Here is an 18,483-nt window from a genome sequence, read left to right as displayed (position 1 = left end):
TTTCATGCACAGTGGCAGGTGTGATAGCCTGGCCTATCACCACATTGCCTGTACCTCATTCTGGCTCCCATGCATGCCAGTGTGCTATGATTTGGCCTGGCCCTACCCAGTCCCTCCCAACAGAACCAACCCATACACCTGCCAACAACTGAAGCAGCCCTGCCCTGTCTGACCAACACCAGGCCCTGACTCATGTGCTCCCCAACAGGAGTGACAGCCTATCAGGGGAGTTTCCCAAGTTCCCCCACCAGGGCCAGTCCCAGACCCAGATCTCATGTGTGCCAGCAGGTACTAGGCCCTTACCTGGCACAGTTTGCCCCCAAACCTTTGTGTGTATGCTGGCAGATGTTGTGGCTTGGCCTGCTCGTCAACCAATTCTTGGGTGCACTATGAATGCTATAACTTGGACAAGTCTGGCTTGTGCCCAACCCCAAAGCCCATGAGTTTTGGTGAATTCGATGGTCATGCCTAGTTCAGCCCATTACCATCCCCAGCCCTCAAGAAAACCAAAAGGTATGGCAGTCCCACAGGTTGAACCCATGATCCCCTACAAAATCTGCTCCCGGACCCAGTGTTCTGATGTGCTGGTTAGTATCATGACCCAGCCTAACATGGCCCACTCTCTGCCCTGACACTCACTGGTGGGTACTGTGGCAGAGCCCTTCCAGGCAGGCCCCCAGCCTGTGTGCCAGTAGGCAGTGGCCGATACTCACTAGCCCAGCTCAGGTCTCCCATGTGGGCGGGTGTATTGGCTTGGCACCAAAAGGTCCTCTGGTTTCCCTCCTCTAAATCATTCTATCTCAGCCCCCTTGTTTACTTGCAAATGTAGTAGCCTGGTTGGTGGAAGGCCCCCCAAAGCCACGCCTTACCTGTCACGTTCTCCCTCAGCAGTCCTCCCTCCCAGACATTTCCAGACCTGCTTCCCTAGGCAATCACAGCCCCCATGCCCACTAGCATGCAGCTCCCCAAGCTTGGTCCTCTGGCGATGTGCAGCCCTTAGCTTCGTGCGGATCCCCAGACCCTGTCTGCTGGCGTGCAGCTATCTACTCCTCACATATCTTTTTTAAAAAGGGGGTGGGGTGTGGAGGTGGCGGGTGCTAGGGGCGCACAGAGAAGTGCGTTCTGCCGGGGCGTTACCACGAGGGGCTGGGGCCACCGAGGCTGCCTGCCACCATGTCCATCTTCACTCCCACCAACCAGATCCGCCTGACCAGTGTGACCGTGGTGCGCATGAAATGTGCGGGCAAGTGCTTCCAGATCACCTGCTACAAGAACAAGGTGGTCGGCTGGCGGACCGGGGAGAAAGACCTCGATGAAATCCTGCAGACCCACTCCGTGTTTGTGAAGGTCTCAAAGGGTCAGTGCGTTTGGGACCGACAACCAAACTGAAATCTGCAAACAGATTTTGACTAAAGGAGAACTTTAGGTGTTAGACAAGGAGAAGCACATTGCAATGATTGTAACGGACAAATGTGTGAACCCTGAAACAAAGAGACCTTACACCGTTACTCACATGGAGAGAGTCATGAAGGACATCCACTATTCGGTCAAAACCAACCAGAGCACGGAACAGCGGCTTTGGAAGTAATCAAACAGCTGGAGGAGAAAATGAAGACAGAGCGCGCCCACATGACTCTGCGGTTCATCCTCCGGGTGAATGAGGGCTAGCAGCTGAAGGAAAAGCTCAAGCCGCTCCTCCAGGTCGTGGAAAGCGAGGACTACAGTCAGCAGCTGGAAATGGTGAGCCTCATTGACTCCGCTGCTTCCGAGAAATCGGTGAGCTCATGAAGGAAGCCAAAGGCACAGGTTCTTTGGAGGTGCTCAATCTCAAAGACATGGAAGAAGGCGACGAGAAATTTGAATGACATCGGTCTCCTGAACTGTAAATCACCCTGCTGTCGCTTCCAGTAGCTCTGTCTTATTTCTGATCCACCAAAACCTCCTCAACCACGGTGTTTGATGTTTTCCAACTTGGTGTGCACAAAAAGACTCCAGTTCAAGTCTAGGAATAAGAGAGTGATTTCGTTTTAATTATAAATCGGGGTTTGGACAAAAATGAAAAGCCCAAAATACAGAGTCCAGAGGAACATTTTGTTGCTCACTCATTTCTTTTTAACTTTCCAAATGAAAGTGATTTGAGGCAATTCTTGTGGATAAAACATGAAATTTTGTACTAAACGCTTTAGCGGTTTTTTTGGGGGGGGATGTATCTCTGGAACAGAGAATTTGCTTTAAAAAGAACTATCTTATGTCTTAATTTCTGTGTAATGAAATCTATGTGTGTAGGGGTAGCTATATCGTGTCCTAATGAATAACCTGGGTGGTGGCTCCCTTAGTGTATGAAAAGATATATATAATGACTACAGAATTTATATAATTTTCCTCAAATGTAATGCCACAACTCAGATTTATTATTGGTAATAAAAAAATCCTTTATTTCTAATTGTTAAAGAATAGAATAGGCAGCTATGCTGGACACTGGTATAGTGAACACAAATTTGACATTAACCAGGCCCACTTGCCCAGGGACAATGTAACCTAGGCAGTTGCCTGTAGTCGGGGCAGCTATTCATATTTTTTCCTAGGTTTCTGAATCATTAGTTCATTATCCTGAGTTTATAGCTAAGAGCCACCATTTTCTTTCTTTTCCTTCCTTCCTTCCTTCTTTCCTTCATTCCTCCCTCCCTCCCTCCCTTTCTCTCTCTCTCTCTTTCTTTTTGTGATTAGGAAAAAACTACAAAAATTACTGTCTGGGACAGGCATAGTGGCTCAACAAGCTAATCCTCTGCCAGCTGGCGCAGTCATCCCATTTGAATGCTAGTTTGTGTCTTGGCTGCGCCACTTCCCATCCAGCTCTCTGTTTATGGCCTGAGAAGGCGGTGGAGGATGATCTAAGTCCTTGGGACCCTAGACCTATGTGAGAGACCCAGAAGAGGCTCCTGGCTCCTGATTTCAGATCAGCTCTGGTTGTTGCAGCCATATAGAGAGTGAACCAGTGGATGGAAGACTTTTTTTAATCTCTCTTCCTCTCTGTAAATCTGTCTTTCAGAAAAAAAAAAAAGATTTTTTTAAGAGTACAAAAATTACTGTCTCAACATTTTCAAGCATAGAGTTTGAGAGTGTTGTGTTTTTATCACTGTGGAAAACAGTTCTAGGATTTTCTCATCTTGCCATTTGAAACTCTGTACCCACCAAATAACAACTCCCCCTTTCCCTATCTCCTCAGCCCCAGTAACAACCACTGTATTATCTTTTCCCATGAAGTCGATTACTTACTTATATATTTCATATAACTAGAGCCATGTAGAATTATTTGTTTTTATGTTTAAATCATTCAATCAAGCCTGTTTTATTTATTTAAAGATTTATTTTATTTTTATTGGAAAGACGGATATACAGCGAGGAGAGACAGAGAGAAAGATCTTCCGTCCAATGATTCACTCCCCAAGTGAGCGCAATGGCCGATGCTATGCCAATCTGAAGCCAGGAGCCTCTTCCAGGTCTCCCACATGGGTGCAGGGTCCCAAAGCTTTGGGTCGTCCTTGACTGCTTTCCCAGGCCACAGGCAGGGAACTGGATGGGAAGCGGGGCTGCCGGGATTAGAACAGGTGCCCATATGGGATCCTGGGTGTGCAAGGCGAGGACCTTAACCACTGCGTCATCGCACCGGGCCCTGTTTTATTTATTTTTAAAATGTTAATTTGTTCTTGGGCCACTGCACTCATGTGGGAGACCTAGAAGAAGCTTTTGGCTCTTAGCTTTGGATTCGCTCAGATCTAGACATTGTGTCATTTGGGGAATGGATGGAAGATCCTTTTCTCTCCGTTTTTCCTTCTCTCTGTAATCTGCCTTTCAAATAAAAATAAATAAGTCTTTCCCTGCCTGTGGCCTGGGAAAGCAGTCGAGGACGGCCCAAAGCTTTGGGACCCTGCACCTGCGTGGGAGACCCGGAAGAGGCTCCTGGCTTCGGATCGGCATAGTATCGCCCGTTGCGGCTCACTTGGGGAGTGAATCATCGGACGGAAGATCTTCCTCTCTGTCTCTCCTCTCTGTATATCCGCCTTTCCAATGAAAAATTAATAAAAATAAATCTTTAAAAATATATATATATTTATTTTATGGGTTTGTAAGGTAAGGTTTACACAGAGACTGATCTTTCATCTGCTGTTTCACACCCCAAATGGCCACAACAACCAGACCCAAACCAGGAACTGGGAACAGTAAATCCCAGTTGCTCTGCTTCCACTTCACCTCTCTGCCAGTGTACCAGGGAAAGCAGCAGAGGATTGCCCTGCCACCTACATGGGAGACCAGAAGGCTTCAGGCTGGCCCAGCCTCAGCTGTTGTGGCCATCTGGGAAGGGAACCAGTGGATAGAAGAATGGAAGATTGTCTCTCTCTCCATCTCTCTCAGAACCACTCTACCTGTAAAATAATAAACCTTTCATTCTTAATTTTTTAGGATGCACTTATTTTCATTTGGAAGACAATAAATAGATAAATCTTTTAAAAAATGTATTTTTGCAGTTTCAGATTTCCAGAGATACTGAGAAGATAGTACAATGAATTCCCATATACCCACAGTTAAGTTTTCCTAGTAATTATTCAAATTTGTGTTTTGAAAGACAGAGTGACAAGGACAGAGAGAGGCCCATTTTAGTACAGATCATTTGCTAAGCTTATCAATGAGCCAGTATTGGTGCATCATTAACTGAAATCAATAGTTTACTCATAATTTTGAAGTGTTGCTTAATGTCCATTTTCTGGTCTATAATCTCATTCAGGATATTAAATAATATTTAGTCATTTATGTTTTCTTAGTCTGCTCTTGCCTAGGACAATTTCTCAGATTGTGTGTGTGTGTGTGTGTGTGTGTGTGTGTGTGTGTGTTTGTTCCTGATGACCTTGGTAGTTTGTGGAGTACTGGTCAGTTATAGGATGCTTCTGGGTTTTTTTTTTCTCTCCCAAAATTATGCTTAAAAAGCACCACTTCCATCATTGTCTTTAGCCTTTCTTTAAAACTCCCCTCTTGCAGCTGCAGGTTTCCATTGTTAATAGATCTTGTTAGGGCCCAGCACAGTGGCCTAGTGGCTAAAGTCCTCGCCTTGAACGCACTGGGATCCCATATGGGCGCCAATTCTAATCCTGGCAGCTCCACTTCCCACCCAGCGCAGCAGCACTGGCTGTTGCACTCACTTGGGGAGTGAATCATCAGGCGGAAGATCTTCCTCTCTGTCTCTCCTCCTCTCTGTGTATCTGACTTTGCAATAAAAATAAGTAAATCTTTAAAATATATATATAATAAGTCTTTTAAAAAATATACACTTATCAAACAATCCAGCCATCCTAAGTAAAACAAATTGTCCACACAATATACATACATACATACATACATACATACATACATACATTGTATTTGGTATACTGAAATTGCATGAAAATTCTTCTTTTGTGTGAGACAAGCACTGAGGTGGCCTTCGTGCTTTCCTGTGAAATGCTCAACAACACTATCTTCATAATTTATAACAGCTGATGTTGCTTTGAGCTGTGGTAGTCATCAGTTCCAACACTATGGCATTATCTCTCTTCCCTCCCTCCACTTCCCATATTGTAGTCTTATAAACAATCCACTAGTCACATCCCATATTTAAAGAGTGGGGAGTTGGGCCCAGCACAGTAGCCTAGCAGCTAATGTCCTCGCCTTGCACACACCAGGATTGCATATAGGCACTGGTCTAACCCCAGCTGTCCCGTTTCCCATCCAGATCCCTGCTTGTGGCCTGGGAAAGCAGTCAAGAATGGCCCAAGGTCTTGGGGCCTTGCACCCAAATGGGAGACCCAGAGGAGGCTCTTGGCTCCGGGCTACTGGCTTCGGATTGGCTCAGTTCTGGCTGTTGCAGCTGCCTGAATCAGTGAATCATTGGACGGAGGATCTTCCTCTCCGTCCTCCTCTCTGTGTATCTAACTTTCCGATAAAAATGAAATAAATCTTTTTTAAAAAGTACTCTAAAAAAAAAGAGTGGGGAGTTATGCATCTCTTGTTTATGATATACACACACACACATCTACAAAGTTTTGATTTATTGAAGAGATATTGAGCACTCACACCTGCCAGTTCTTTTCTCAAAAGCCTGTAGTGAGCTGGGCTGGGCCAGAGGCCAGCAGAATCCAGGTGCACAATGCAGGTCACCTCTGTGGCTGGGAGGAACCCAGTTACTGGAGCCATCAGCACTGCCTCTCAGCTGCTGCACTGCAGGAAAAGTGGAGACCAGAACTGAACCTGGGTACTCCAACGTGAGAAGCTGGTATCTGCAACCACTAAGGTAAATGCCCACAGCCTGGGTTATTAATTAATTAATTTTAACAAAGAGAGGCTTTTGAAAGCTCATTTGAGGGGCTAGGAAATGGTACAGTAGGCTAAGCCTCTGTCTGCAGAGCCAGCATCCCATATGCACACACCAGTTTGTGTACCATTGCTTACTTTCGATTCAGCTCCCTGCTTATAGCTTGGGAAAGCAACAGAAGATGACCCAAGTTCTTGGGCCCCTACACCCATGAAGGAGGCCTGGAAGAAGCTTCTGGCTTTGGATTGACCCATCTCTGGCTGTTGAGGCCATTTGGAGAGTACACCAGCAGATGGAAAATCTTTCTCCTCTGTCCGTAACTCCGCCTTTCCAATAAGAATAAATAAGCGTTAAGATTTAAAAACCCTCAAATTAAAAAAAAAAAAAAAAAAAGATGATTTGAGAAGCAGAGAATACGAGACCTCAGACTGACCAGTTCACTCTAATATCCTGAGGCTGGGAGTTCCAAGGCAGTCCAGGTCTCCCCAGTGGGTGGCAGGGACCCAACCAAGTGGGCCGTAACTTTGTCCCTGGGGTCTGCTCCAGGAGGGTGCTGGACTGCAGGCACTCTGGAGTGAGATGTGGGCTGTTTCAACTTCTTTACAGTTAGGTCAGCCAGCAGCTTCCCGGGGTTATTTCACAGCACAAAACAAGTTTCTAGCTGTTTGCATCACAGCAGGTGATGCGCTCCCAGCCTGAGACCCACACCGGCCGCCCAGCCTCCTGGAACCTCACTTTCCTGTCTCTAAAATGGGTGTTCCAAATTCCTGCTCCTCCACCCCCCCACCCCCGTTTTGGTGGTCTCTGGTTGTCACTGCCAATTTCCTATACCAACCTTACGGCGCCCAGCCTACCCCCACCCCGGGGCGGGGCTAGGGGCACTTCCGCTGGCCCCAGGGAGCCGCAGGTGGCAGGCTGCGCCGCAGCTAGGTAGCTACGTGTAGCACATGATGAGTCTCTGCTCCGGGCCGCGGCCCCCAGCCTCCAAATCCCCGGCGCCACCAACGCGGACGAACGGGCAGAACGTGAGTGCGCGGGCGGGCGGGGCGCGTCGTGGGGCTGCACGGCGCAGTCCCCCTCCTCCGACGCAGGGTCTTCCTTTGCTGCCTTCTAGAGTCTCTTGCCTCTCTCTGTCCCCAGCGCCGCCTTTGGCCACGGCTGCGCAGCGTCGTGTCCGCTCTAACTGGCGCGGCGCAGTCTGTCCCCGAAGCGGTGACCACCCGCCGGTCGGGCTCCGATCGTGCTGCGTCTCTGCACGACCTTCCTGTTCTCTAGGTCCTTTTCCTTGCCTGTTCTTCGTCTTCCTTTCCACACTGTTTATCGTACTGCCTCTCTGTGCTTCCGCTCTCACTCCCCTGGCTCGGTGAAATCCACGGCTTTTCTCTGAGCCGCCCCGTCTCCTTGTCTAGCCAGTCCACCCCGTCCCCCACCTCGCTCCTGCCTCATACCCTCTCCATCCTCTCGCTGCCCTGTCCCCGGGCTGGATCCTGTCTTGCTGCTCACTTGCCCCCGCCTTCCCACCCCTGGGTTTGGGCAAGGGGAGGATCTACAAAGGCTGTGCGCGCTCCAGGAACGGACAGCTGTGATTGCTCCTGATCTGCGCAACCCTGAAGGTTTGGAGGGAGGAAAAGCAGATCCAGCGTTCAACAACATGTGGCTGTTTCCACTAGGACTGTAGTAATGACAGTGATATTAGTGACAAAGCCTTTTTTTTAAAAATTCATTTGAAAGGCAGAGTTAAAGATCTTGAATCCTTTGGTTCACTCCCACGTGAGTGTCAGTGCCCAAATACGTGGGCCTCTGCTGCTCTCCCATGTGCATTGGCAAGGAGCTGGATGAAATCCCCAGCGGCAGGGACTCAAACCTGAGCTCTCATACGGGAGGCTGACATGGCAAGCTGCGGCTGACCATTACACCGCATCAGTGGCCACTGACAGTTACCTCGGGGTGCTTGGGTACTCTAAGGTGCTGGGTTAAGTGATTGAATGGATTGCAAGCCAAGCTACTGCAGGGAGCCTGCGGTGAGCTCTAGGTAGGGTAAGGTTGGCCTCTATCAGATTTCCGTGAGCTCCTGTAAATCAGTGTGTGCCTTCCCTGCTGCAGACCGCTTGGGCGACCCCTCTGTGCTGATCAGCTCTTCTAGTAAGTTAACGGAGACACTGTTGAACCAGCAGACTCATTTTCACCGGGATCCAGCCTGCTCTAATGGGGGGGAGGGGGTGCAGCAGGTAGTTCTGGCGATTGATCACTAGAGGGCCTTGTAAACTTGAATAAGGAGTTTAGGGCTAATCTGGAAGGCGGCCAAGTTAGGGATCAGAAAAATTTCTCTGGATCTTGCTGCGGGGTCACTGAGAGAGAACAGTGAGCTGTGGAAGCCACCAGGCAAATAAAATTGGTCAGATATGATGACTCTGTGTGTGAGTGTGTGTGTGTCTAGGGACAGCAGGGGTTGTGTGTGCGTATGTGTGAGTGTGTATGTATCTAGAGACGGATTATATGTGTGAGTGTGTGTGTCTAGGGATAGCTGGTGTGTGTGTGTTTCTAGGGACAACAGGGGTTGTATGTGTGAGTGTGTGTGTGTCTAGGGACAGCAGGGGTTGTATGTGTATATGTGTGAGTGTGTGTGTCTAGGGACAGCAGGGATTGTGTGTGTGTGTGTGAGTGTGTGTGTCTAGAGACAGCAGGGATTGTGTGTCTGTGTCTGTGTCTAGAGACAGCTGGTGTGTGTGTCTGTGTCTAGAGACAGCTGGTGTGTGTGCACATGTGCGTGTGTGTAGGCTGAGTGAGAGAGCAGCATGCATGATGACCCTAGGTTTCCGGTGCAGGACAACTGAGACAGTGAGGGTTGTGGGTTGCAGAGAGGTCTTGAGGGGGGTTGGCTTATCTGAATGGAGCTGTCCTTCTGTCAGCCCACCGAGGGTGGCCTGAAGACGTGTATGTTTGGGGGATGTGTAGGAAGCCATAGACAACTGAGCGAGAGTAGGACCTGCTTCATCCTTGTAGTTGGTACTGGCCTGGTACCCAGCAGAAGCTCCTGAAAGCCACACTTCCCCATCCCCTACCCACAGGGCCTCCCCACTCAGGAATGCTTTGAGTAGGGGCCAGAAGTAAGAGTAGGAAAGAGGTGTGGAGAAGTCTGTCTGCTAGAAACACATTTATAATATTCTCAAAAGAGATGAGAGGGTTACTATTTGCTAAGAGATTGGGAGTTTGCGGGGGGAAGAAAAGAAAGGAAGAGAGGGACAGGATTTAGAAGCTTGAGAGCAGAGCTGAAGTCTTGTTTGGTAAGGGCTGAAGATGCCAGTGCAGAGAGGTAGGTTGGCTTAGGTTTTTTTATTTGCTTGGCCAGGAGCCAGTGGGCTAGGCCACCGTGCACGGCCCCTGGTATGTTTGTTTTTTAAGATTTATTTTTATCAGGGGCCTGGGGCAATGGTTCGATTGTTAATCCCCCTCCTTCAAGCACCAGGATCTCATATAGGTGCTGGTTCATATCCTGGCTATTCCACTTCCCATCCAGCTCCGTGCATGTGGCCTGGGAAAGCAGTAGAAGTGGCCTAAGTGCTTTTGTTCCTGCCACTCATGTGGGAAACCTGGAAGAAGCTCCTGGCTGTCGTGGCCATCTGAGGAGTAAACGAGCGGATGGAAGATCTGCCTCTCCTCTTTCTCTTCTTTTTTTTTTTTTTTTTTTTTTTTTAAGCATCTGTTTGAAAGGCAAAGTTACAGAGAGAGGGAGAGACAGACAGATTATGCCTCTGCTTGCTAGTTCATTCCCGAAATGACTGCCACGGCCAGGGCTGAACCAGGCTATAGTCATGACCCCAAGTATTCTTCATGACCCCAAGCCATCTTCTGCTGTTTTCTCAGGCACCTTAGTAGGGAACTGGATTTCAAACGGAGGAGCCAGGACTTGGACTGGGAGGCCAATGTTGAGGGTGTAGGTAGCAACCTAACCCACTGTGCTACAATGTGGGTTCCAGAAAGCTAGTTTCAGAAGCATCTGGAAACCAGTTTCAGAAGCAAACTTGAAGTGATTGGATTCGTTACACTTTCAGAGCTGGAGTGATTTAGAGTTCTCTTGGTCTATTTTGCCTTTCCCCTCATCCCCTAATTTCATAAATGACTTGAGCTTAAGCCCAGAGCAGGAAAGTGCACTGTTCAAAGCCCATAGCTAACTAATGGCAGTGGTGGGTGCTGGAGGGGTGGTGTGTGCACGTGGTATTGCAGTCGGGCTGGTACGAGTCTGACCCCAGCTCTGCCTCATCGCTCTCTTAGCTGTGTCACTCTTGTCTCTGTACTCTCCTCACCTGTGTTCTGTGGGTACACTCAGAGGGCCTGCGAGCTGTCAGTGGTGGTGTACACTGGATCATTCAAGGGTTAACATCTGCACACTCACACTGAACTGCCCACTTTACAAAGATGACCTCAGGGTTAACCAAACAGCCCTGCCCAGGGGCCTTGAGATGAGTGCGAGAAAGAAGAGACCATCGATTCTGGGCTTTATTTTTTTCTGAGCTATAATATTTGACTGCTGTCAGAAGTGTCTTGTCCTCGGCCCTGACCCTTCTTGGTGGAAGTGTTCTCAAGAGGAGCTGTTGCCATGGCAACTCCAGTCTCAGCAGTTTGGTTGCCTTTGGCACTCTTCATTCCAGTACGTTAATCTTAGGGTTGGGGTTCAGTGGAGAGTGAGGGCTCTCTTCAGTCAGGCTGAGGGACGTTCTGGAGCCCTGACACAATCCCTGGCTCTTCAGTGACTTGTGGCAGAGTTTGCACAGGTCCTCTGCCGTAGCAGCCGTCACATCCCCTGGCCAACTCCTCACAGCCTGCAGCACACATCCACAGGAAGGTCTGGCCACTTCTACATCTTGCCACCTATGGAATCAAGCTGTTCCCTGGGAGCTCCATGAACTGGGGCCCCTTCACCTGTTTAGCTCAAGGCTTACATGGAATGCACTGTTGGTACATTTTGTTGAATGAATCACTCAGGAAATGGAGAGTAGACATTTTTATGTATTTAATCTTATTTATTTGAAAGGCAGACAGAGGTCTTCCATCAATTGGTTTACTTCCCAGTATCTGGGGTGGAGCTAGGGGGATGCCAGGAGTCTTAAACCCAGACTGGATGGGAGGGTCAGCCACTAAGCCACCTGAGCCATCATCTGCTGCCATTTCGGGTGTGTATTAGCAGAAAGCTGGACTCAAGAGCAGAGCTGGGACTCAAGCCTAGGCCTTCCCACATGAGATGTGGGCTTCCCAAGAGACATCCTACCTGCTGCACCAAATGCTTATGCACAGTGGAAGCACTGGAAAGCTGGAGGTAGTCTGTGCAATGACCTGAGGCTTGAGCTTTGGAGTAGAAGAACCCACATTCATGTCCTGAGAAGCTTCCTTAATAGCTGGTAGATCTTTTAATATTATTATTATTATTTTTATTGGAAAGGCGGATATACAGAGAAGAGAGACAGAGAGGAAGATCTCTCGTCTGATGATTCACTCCCCAAGTGAGCGCAACGGCCAATGCTATGGTGATCCAAAGCCAGGAGATTCTTCTGGGTCTCCCACGCGGGTGCAGGGTCCCAAAGCTTTGGGCCGTCCTCGACTGCCTTCCCGGGCCACAGGCAGGGAGCTGGAAGGGAAGCTGGGCTGCTGGGATTAGAACCGGCGCCCATATGGGATCCTGGGCGTGCAAGGCGAGGACCTTAACCACTTGCGCTACCGCACCAGGCCCAATAGCTGGTAGATCTTAGGCATGCTACTTCGCTGCCTTTAGTTTCACTTTCTTCTCCCATGCAATCAGGATCTAACCTATTCTACATAGGAGTGAAGATTAAGTTGAGTAATGTGTTTAAAGCATTGTACATGAGGCCAGGATTATCCTGTAGTAAGTTAAACCACTGTGTGCAATTCTGCTTTGAGTCCCAGTAGATCTGTTTCTGAACCAGCTTCCTATTGGGGTATCCTGGGAAGGCAGCAGAAGATGGCCCAAGTACTCGGACCCCTGCCACCCAGGTAGGACACTCTGATGAAGTTCAAGGAACCTAACTTTGGCCTGGCCCAGCCTAGCTTTGTGCCTATTTAGGAAGTGGATGGAAAATACCTCTCGCTCTGTAATTCTCCTTCAAATAAATTAAATCTCTGTAATTCTCTTTCAAGTAAATTAAATCTTTGGGTTTCATCAGGTTAAACCACCACCTGCAATGCTGGCATACCAAATCAGTACTCCTTTGAGTCCTGGCTGTTCCACTTTTGATCCAATTACCTGCTAACACACCTGGGAAAGTAGTGAGAAATGGCCCAAGTACTTGGGTCCCGTCATCCACATGAGATCTGGGTGGAATTCCTGACTCTTTTCCTCAGCTTGGTCAAGCCCTAGTGTTGTGGCCATCTGGGACGTGAGCCTGTGGATGGCAGATCTGTCTGTCTCTCCCCCTGTTTTTGGAACTGATTTTTATTCATTTTTCTTCTTTGTATTTTCTTTTTAGTTTTATAACTGCCTTTCAAGTAAATAAATAAATTTTTAGAAATAATTCAGAAGAAAATTTATTTTAGAAAAGCAACTACAACATGGTTGCTAGACTGAGGGCAGGAATATGTCCTGGTTATGCAGCACTGTATCCCAGTTTCTGATGGAATAGACATGAAGAAGCTGGTATGTGCTTCCTGTGTGACGCACCTTTTATGATCTTCGGTCATTTTGATGGGTCTGTGTAGCAGTACTTTGTTTTCTCCAAATGCTGCCCAATTCAGTATCTGTTTCTGTGAGCCTCATTCATTGACCAGTGGGCATATCCTGACCAACACCACACCAATCTTGCTGGGATCTGTAGTGGGCAACCCAGGGTCTGGCATGAAAATTTGTTGAAATGCTAAAATTAACTTACATTTGCACTCTTCTTTACAGTTTACCAAGCTAAAGTTACCACATTTTCATTACCAAACATTCCTTTTATCATTTAAGCCCCATTGACCCATATTTTGAAAAATATCTAGGGCCCAGTACAATAGCTCGATTAGCTAATCCTCCCACTTCAGATGCCAGGATCTAATTGGTCACCAGTTCGTGTCCTAGCTGTTTCACTTCCCTACTTGTGGCCTGGGAAAGCACAGTCGAGGACGGCCCAAAGCCTTGGGACCCTGCACCTGCGTGGGAGACCCAGAAGAAGCTCCTGGCTTCAGATAGGTTCTGCTCTGGCCATTACGGCCACTTGGGGAGTGAACCAGCAGACAGAAGATCTTTCTCTGTCCCTCTTCTCTGTAGATGGGCCCTTCCAATAAAAATAATCTTTGGGGCCCGGCAGCATGGCCTAGCGGCTAAAGTCCTCGCCTTAAACACCCCGGGATAACATATGGGTACTGGTTCTAATCCTGGCAGCTCTACTTCCCATCCAGCTCTCTGCTTGTGGCCTGGGAAAGCAGTTGAGGACAGCCCAAAGCTTTGGGACCCTGTACCCGTGTGGGATACCTGGAAGAAGTTCCGGGTTCCCAGCTTTGGATTGACACAGCACCGGCCGTTGCGCTCACTTGGGGGAGAGAATCATCGGGACGGAAGATCTTCCTCTCTGTCTCTCCTCCTCTCTGTATATCTGACTTTCCAATAAACAAATCTTTTTTTAAAAAAATAAAAAATATAATCTTTTAAAAAAAGAAAAGAAAAATATCTATTTTCCAATGAAAACAGATTTTTTTTAATTTATGTATTTTATTCTAGGGGCAAAGACACACCTGGAGAAAAAAGGGAGCTTCTGTCTGCTAGTTTAGCTCCCAAATGCCCACTAGAGCCACAGTGGGGCCAGGCTGTAGCTGGGAGCTAACAGCTCAGATTAGGTCTCCCCCGAGGGTGGCAGTGACTCAGCTGCTGGAGCCATCACCTGCTGCCTCCCAGAGTATGCGTTAGTAGAAAGGCTGAGCAAGGAACAGAGCCAGCACTTAACCTAGGCAACACAGCAGGCAATGCAAGCTGCCCGACATCAAACACCTACTCCAAATTCCAGTTTTTAATACAAGAGCATGTCAGCTTCTAATCAGAAAGCTTTCTTTAAAAAAAAAAATATATATATATACATATATGTTTAAAAAGTGGAGTTAGGGAGAGACAAAAGAGAGAGATCAATCTTTCATCCGCTTGTTCACTCTCCAAATGGCTGCAGTAGCCAGGGACTAAAGGCAAGAACACGGAGCTTCTTTGGGGTCTCTTACATGGGTGCAGGGACCCAAGTACTTGGCTCATCCTCTGCTGTTTTCCCAGGTGCATTGGCAAGGAGCTGGATAAAAAGTTGAACAATTATGTCTCAAACATAGAATGTCAGAGTTGCAAGAAGTGGCTTAACTTACTGTGCCACATTGCCAGCCCCTAGACCTTTTAATTCATTTATTTGAAAGACAAGAGTGACATAAATGGACATCCAAGCATATGCACAGAGAGAGAGAGAGTCAGAGAGAGAGAGAGAGTCAGAGAGAGCACTTTCATCCTTTGGTTCTGCAAATGGCTGCAACAGCCAGGATTGGGTTGTTCTGCATGTGTGGCAGGGCCCAAGTAGTTGGTCATCTTCTGCTGTCTTCTTAGGTGCATTATCAGGCAGTTGCGTCTAAAGTGGAATCGCAGAGACTCAAACTTACTCTGATATGGGATATTGGTATTATAAACAGTAACTTAGTTTGCATGCTACATCAGGCCCCACTCAGAACTTCTGATCATGTTGCGGGATGGGAGTGAGATCACACCAGACATGTCTAAGGTTTATTAAGGAGTTTTTATTAAGCAAGCTTGGTGATAATAGAGTATACTAGAAATAGCAAATCACAAGTCCATATGGCAATCCAACCAATCATGATCCAACCATTAACCCCAAAAGGAAGAAATAAATGGTCATTATCCTTAAGTTCATCCATTAAGCTCAAGACCTACCTCCCAGCTTCCGCAACAATATAAGTTATCCTAAAAGACATTGCAATAAATAACCTGGACACACTTACAAACCTACATTCGCCTTTCCCTGGCTTCTCTGCCCACATTCCACTACTGCTAGGCCTCACCTCCCCTGGAACCTCTGATAGTACACAGACCAGAAATAACATTACTATATCCATTGTCCCATCTAAGCAATACACAGGGACCATGCTCAGGGGATTACCTGTCCTGGGTCAGCCAAGGGTCAAGGTGCCGGAGTAACAGAAACACCTGACCAGAAAGAGTGTGAGCCCTGCTTCATGAGCCTTTTAAAGGGGCTTGTGAGAGAGTGGTTACACAACAATGCAATACCATCCTCTCTCAGTTGATAGGTGAGTCACAGGTGGGCAGGAGCAAATACCTAGGTGGTGGGGGGAGTGGGAGAAGATGGAATTAACATTCCATTGCTGTTAGGACCCATCTTGAGGACAGAGGGTAGGGGACACAGCCAAATTTCATTTGCCTACTGTCAGTGGGTGCTGGCTGTCACTGGCTGCACTCCATAACAATTATATACAATAAGAATCTTTGTCCTCATTCCGTCACAGGATGTGGACCCACAGTATCCAAGAAATGCTTCCTGAATGAGTATTGTATGGCTTTTTTAGTTTTCCTGAAATGGTGGAAATGCCTTCATCCAGGTAGTTGTTTTGTTTTATTTGTTTGTTTTTTACTTTTTTTTTTTTTAAGAAATGGATTAGTCAGGTCTCGAACCAATGCTCATTCAGGATGCCAGCATCACAGGTGGTAGTCTAACATGTTATGCTACAATGCTGGCTTCTGTTTTATATATTTGAAAGGCAGAGTTACAGAGAGAAAACAAGAAAGAAAAAGATTGTCCATCTGCTGGTTCTTTCTCCAAATGCTCACTTCAACTGGAGCTGAGCCAGGACTAAGCCCGGAGCCTGAAACTCCATTTGGATCTTCAACATGGGTGGCAGAGCTCAAGAACTTGAGCCATCATCTACTACCTCCTGGATGTGCAATGGCAAGAGGCTGTAATTGAGAGAGGAACTAGGACTCCAATTAGGCACTCTGATGAGATGTGGGCATCCCAAGCACTGTGCAAATCTCTCCTCCTCACTTTTTATTTTCTGTTAGATCTGAGTACTCTAGGTTGGAAATGCCGGACACATAACATAATTGAGGGATAAGGGAGGGAAAATAGATTGCCAAACACACTTTGGAAGTGCTGTTTTGTTTGTTTTCTAATAAAGAAAGAGTACTATATATATAGAGAAAGAGATATTCCATCTGCTGGCCATCTACTCCATCCTCAAATGGCCACAAGGGCCAGAACTGGAGCATTCAGAAGCCAGGAACTTCCTCCTAGTGTCCCAGGTGGGTGCAGGGGCTCAAGCACTGGTGCCAACCTCTGCTGCTTTTCCAGACACATTAGCAGGGAGCTGGATCAAAACTGGAGCAGTTGGGACTAGAACCTGCATTCACATGGGATGATGGTGTTACAAGTGACATCTTTTACCTGCGACACCACAACATCACCCAGTTGGGATTTCTATAGCAACCTCTACTACTAACTTGTTATGCATCAGTATGAGATATTCTTGTACCAAAATTGAATCTTTTTTCTTCCTTAAAAATGCCATCTCTCTCGAGTTATACAGCACAAACACAACATTGTTGAATAACATGGGCCTTCCTGAGGTATACGTTGGGTTATTAGGCTGAAAACAAGTCATGAACTCCATGGAGGTGGCACTGTTGGTTCACTCTGCCTCTTATGTTCACAGATCATTAAAGTTGTGGAGCTGAACGTCGGGGGTCAGTTGTATACCACCACTCTGGACACTCTGAGAAAATTCCCGGACTCCAAGCTGGCAGAGATGTTTTCTGGCTCAGTTCAAGCCTGCAGGGATGCGAGGGGTTGCTTCTTCATTGATCGCCCCGGCACCTATTTTGGACCCATTCTAGACTACCTGCGCAGTGGGCAGCTGCCCACGCAGCACATCTCCAGCGTGTACCGTGAGGCTCAGTTCTATGAGATCAAACCCTTGATCAAGCTCCTGGAAGACACACCACAGATCTTTGGGGAACAGGTGGCTCGACGGCAATTTCTGCTGAAAGTGCCTGGCTACCGTGAGGACCTGGAGCTCATGGTTCGCCTGGCACGTGCCAGGGCTGTGGCACAGCGCTGTTCCACCATCAAGGTGTGTGTGATGTTCTCTGAACAGCATTCTGTCAAATGTCCGGTGACCCAGGAGGCAGACACAATTGTTATGTTTGCAACTGGGATGATCCAAAAGGATGTGAGTGATCTTATGGACTGTGTGAAGATGGACCTTCAGAACCAGGGTTACCAGGTGTCTTATCACGGCCCCTTCTTCAAGAGTTCATCCTTTGCCAGTCTACCTTCCCCCCTCGACCCAGCCCGTAATTGCTCCTTTGAATTCATATTCACATGGTGGTGACTCCCAGGGCTAGGACTGTTAAGGGCTCTTGTGAGGCCTGTGAAATTAAAAGTTGCATTAAGAGCCATCTTTCGGCAAGAATTCACTGAGTTAAGTGGACTGCACTGGTCCTGCAGGAAAATAATACTGACTGTGGCATCATACCAGTCAAAATAGGTCCATGTAGCACCTAGACCTAACATCCAACAGGTTCCAACAAGATTAGCGCCACCAACAACCTAACTAGATAGAACACCTGGTGTCTCTAATCCTGGGACCTGCTCCAACCAGAAGTGGGAGAAAGGTTGCAGAGACAACAGTGCAGCCTCAGCACGGTATCACAGGAGGTGGAGAGTGGTGAGCCAAGAGCTGGGGCTTAGGAGACCACAGTGGAAATCTAACATAAGAACCCAGACCTGAAACTCGCTGGAGGTTGTGGCACAAGTGGCTGCAAGCAGAAAGTTGTGTACCAACTGCAATCAGTAAAATCACATTGTAGACCTGTGGGTGACATGGCTTAGAAATCTGCCCCAAGAAGAAGACTGCTAACCAGAAGAACAATGACCAACAGCAAAAGAAGAGACAAAGGCACAATGAATATTACTGAAAACTCCCTTGCAAAGGAGCAAAACCCTATGCCAACCTCAGAGTTAACTGAGGAAGACATCGAGAAAATGGGGGACACAGAATTCATAAGACTCATTTTAAAGATTCTGATCAAAAATGAGAAACTCATGCAAGAGTTCAAAGAATTTAAGGAAGCAATAAAGCAAATCAAGGCTGGTATA

General features: G+C 47.5%; 1 protein-coding gene and 1 pseudogene across 1 annotated transcript; both read left to right on the top strand.

Moving 5' to 3' along the window:
* The first annotated feature begins 1,173 nt into the window (after nucleotides 1-1,173).
* On the top strand, nucleotides 1,174-16,540 carry LOC121145460 (annotated as a pseudogene).
* Nucleotides 7,275-17,886, top strand: KCTD14 (potassium channel tetramerization domain containing 14). Its single transcript, XM_040964312.1, has 2 exons — nucleotides 7,275-7,368; nucleotides 17,039-17,886. Exons 1-2 carry the CDS (start codon nucleotides 7,291-7,293, stop codon nucleotides 17,714-17,716), a joined length of 756 nt encoding a protein of 251 aa, XP_040820246.1. The 5' UTR covers nucleotides 7,275-7,290; the 3' UTR covers nucleotides 17,717-17,886.
* Nucleotides 17,887-18,483: the final 597 nt, after the last annotated feature.

Source organism: Ochotona curzoniae, unplaced genomic scaffold (genome assembly GCF_017591425.1).
Source record: "Ochotona curzoniae isolate NIBS_2020 unplaced genomic scaffold, NIBS_Ocur_1.0 scaffold_3223, whole genome shotgun sequence".
Taxonomy (NCBI): Eukaryota; Metazoa; Chordata; class Mammalia; order Lagomorpha; family Ochotonidae; genus Ochotona; species Ochotona curzoniae.
This window is presented reverse-complemented; position numbering and strand designations above follow the sequence as displayed.

Excerpts from the sequence above, each read along its gene's own strand:
- KCTD14 (XM_040964312.1), top strand. The coding sequence starts at position 7,291 with ATGATGAGTCTCTGCTCCGGGCCGCGGCCCCCAGCCTCCAAATCCCCG. Across the intron at positions 7,369-17,038 it reads CGCGGACGAACGGGCAGAAC|ATCATTAAAGTTGTGGAGCT; the intron begins GTGAGTGCGCGG and ends TTATGTTCACAG.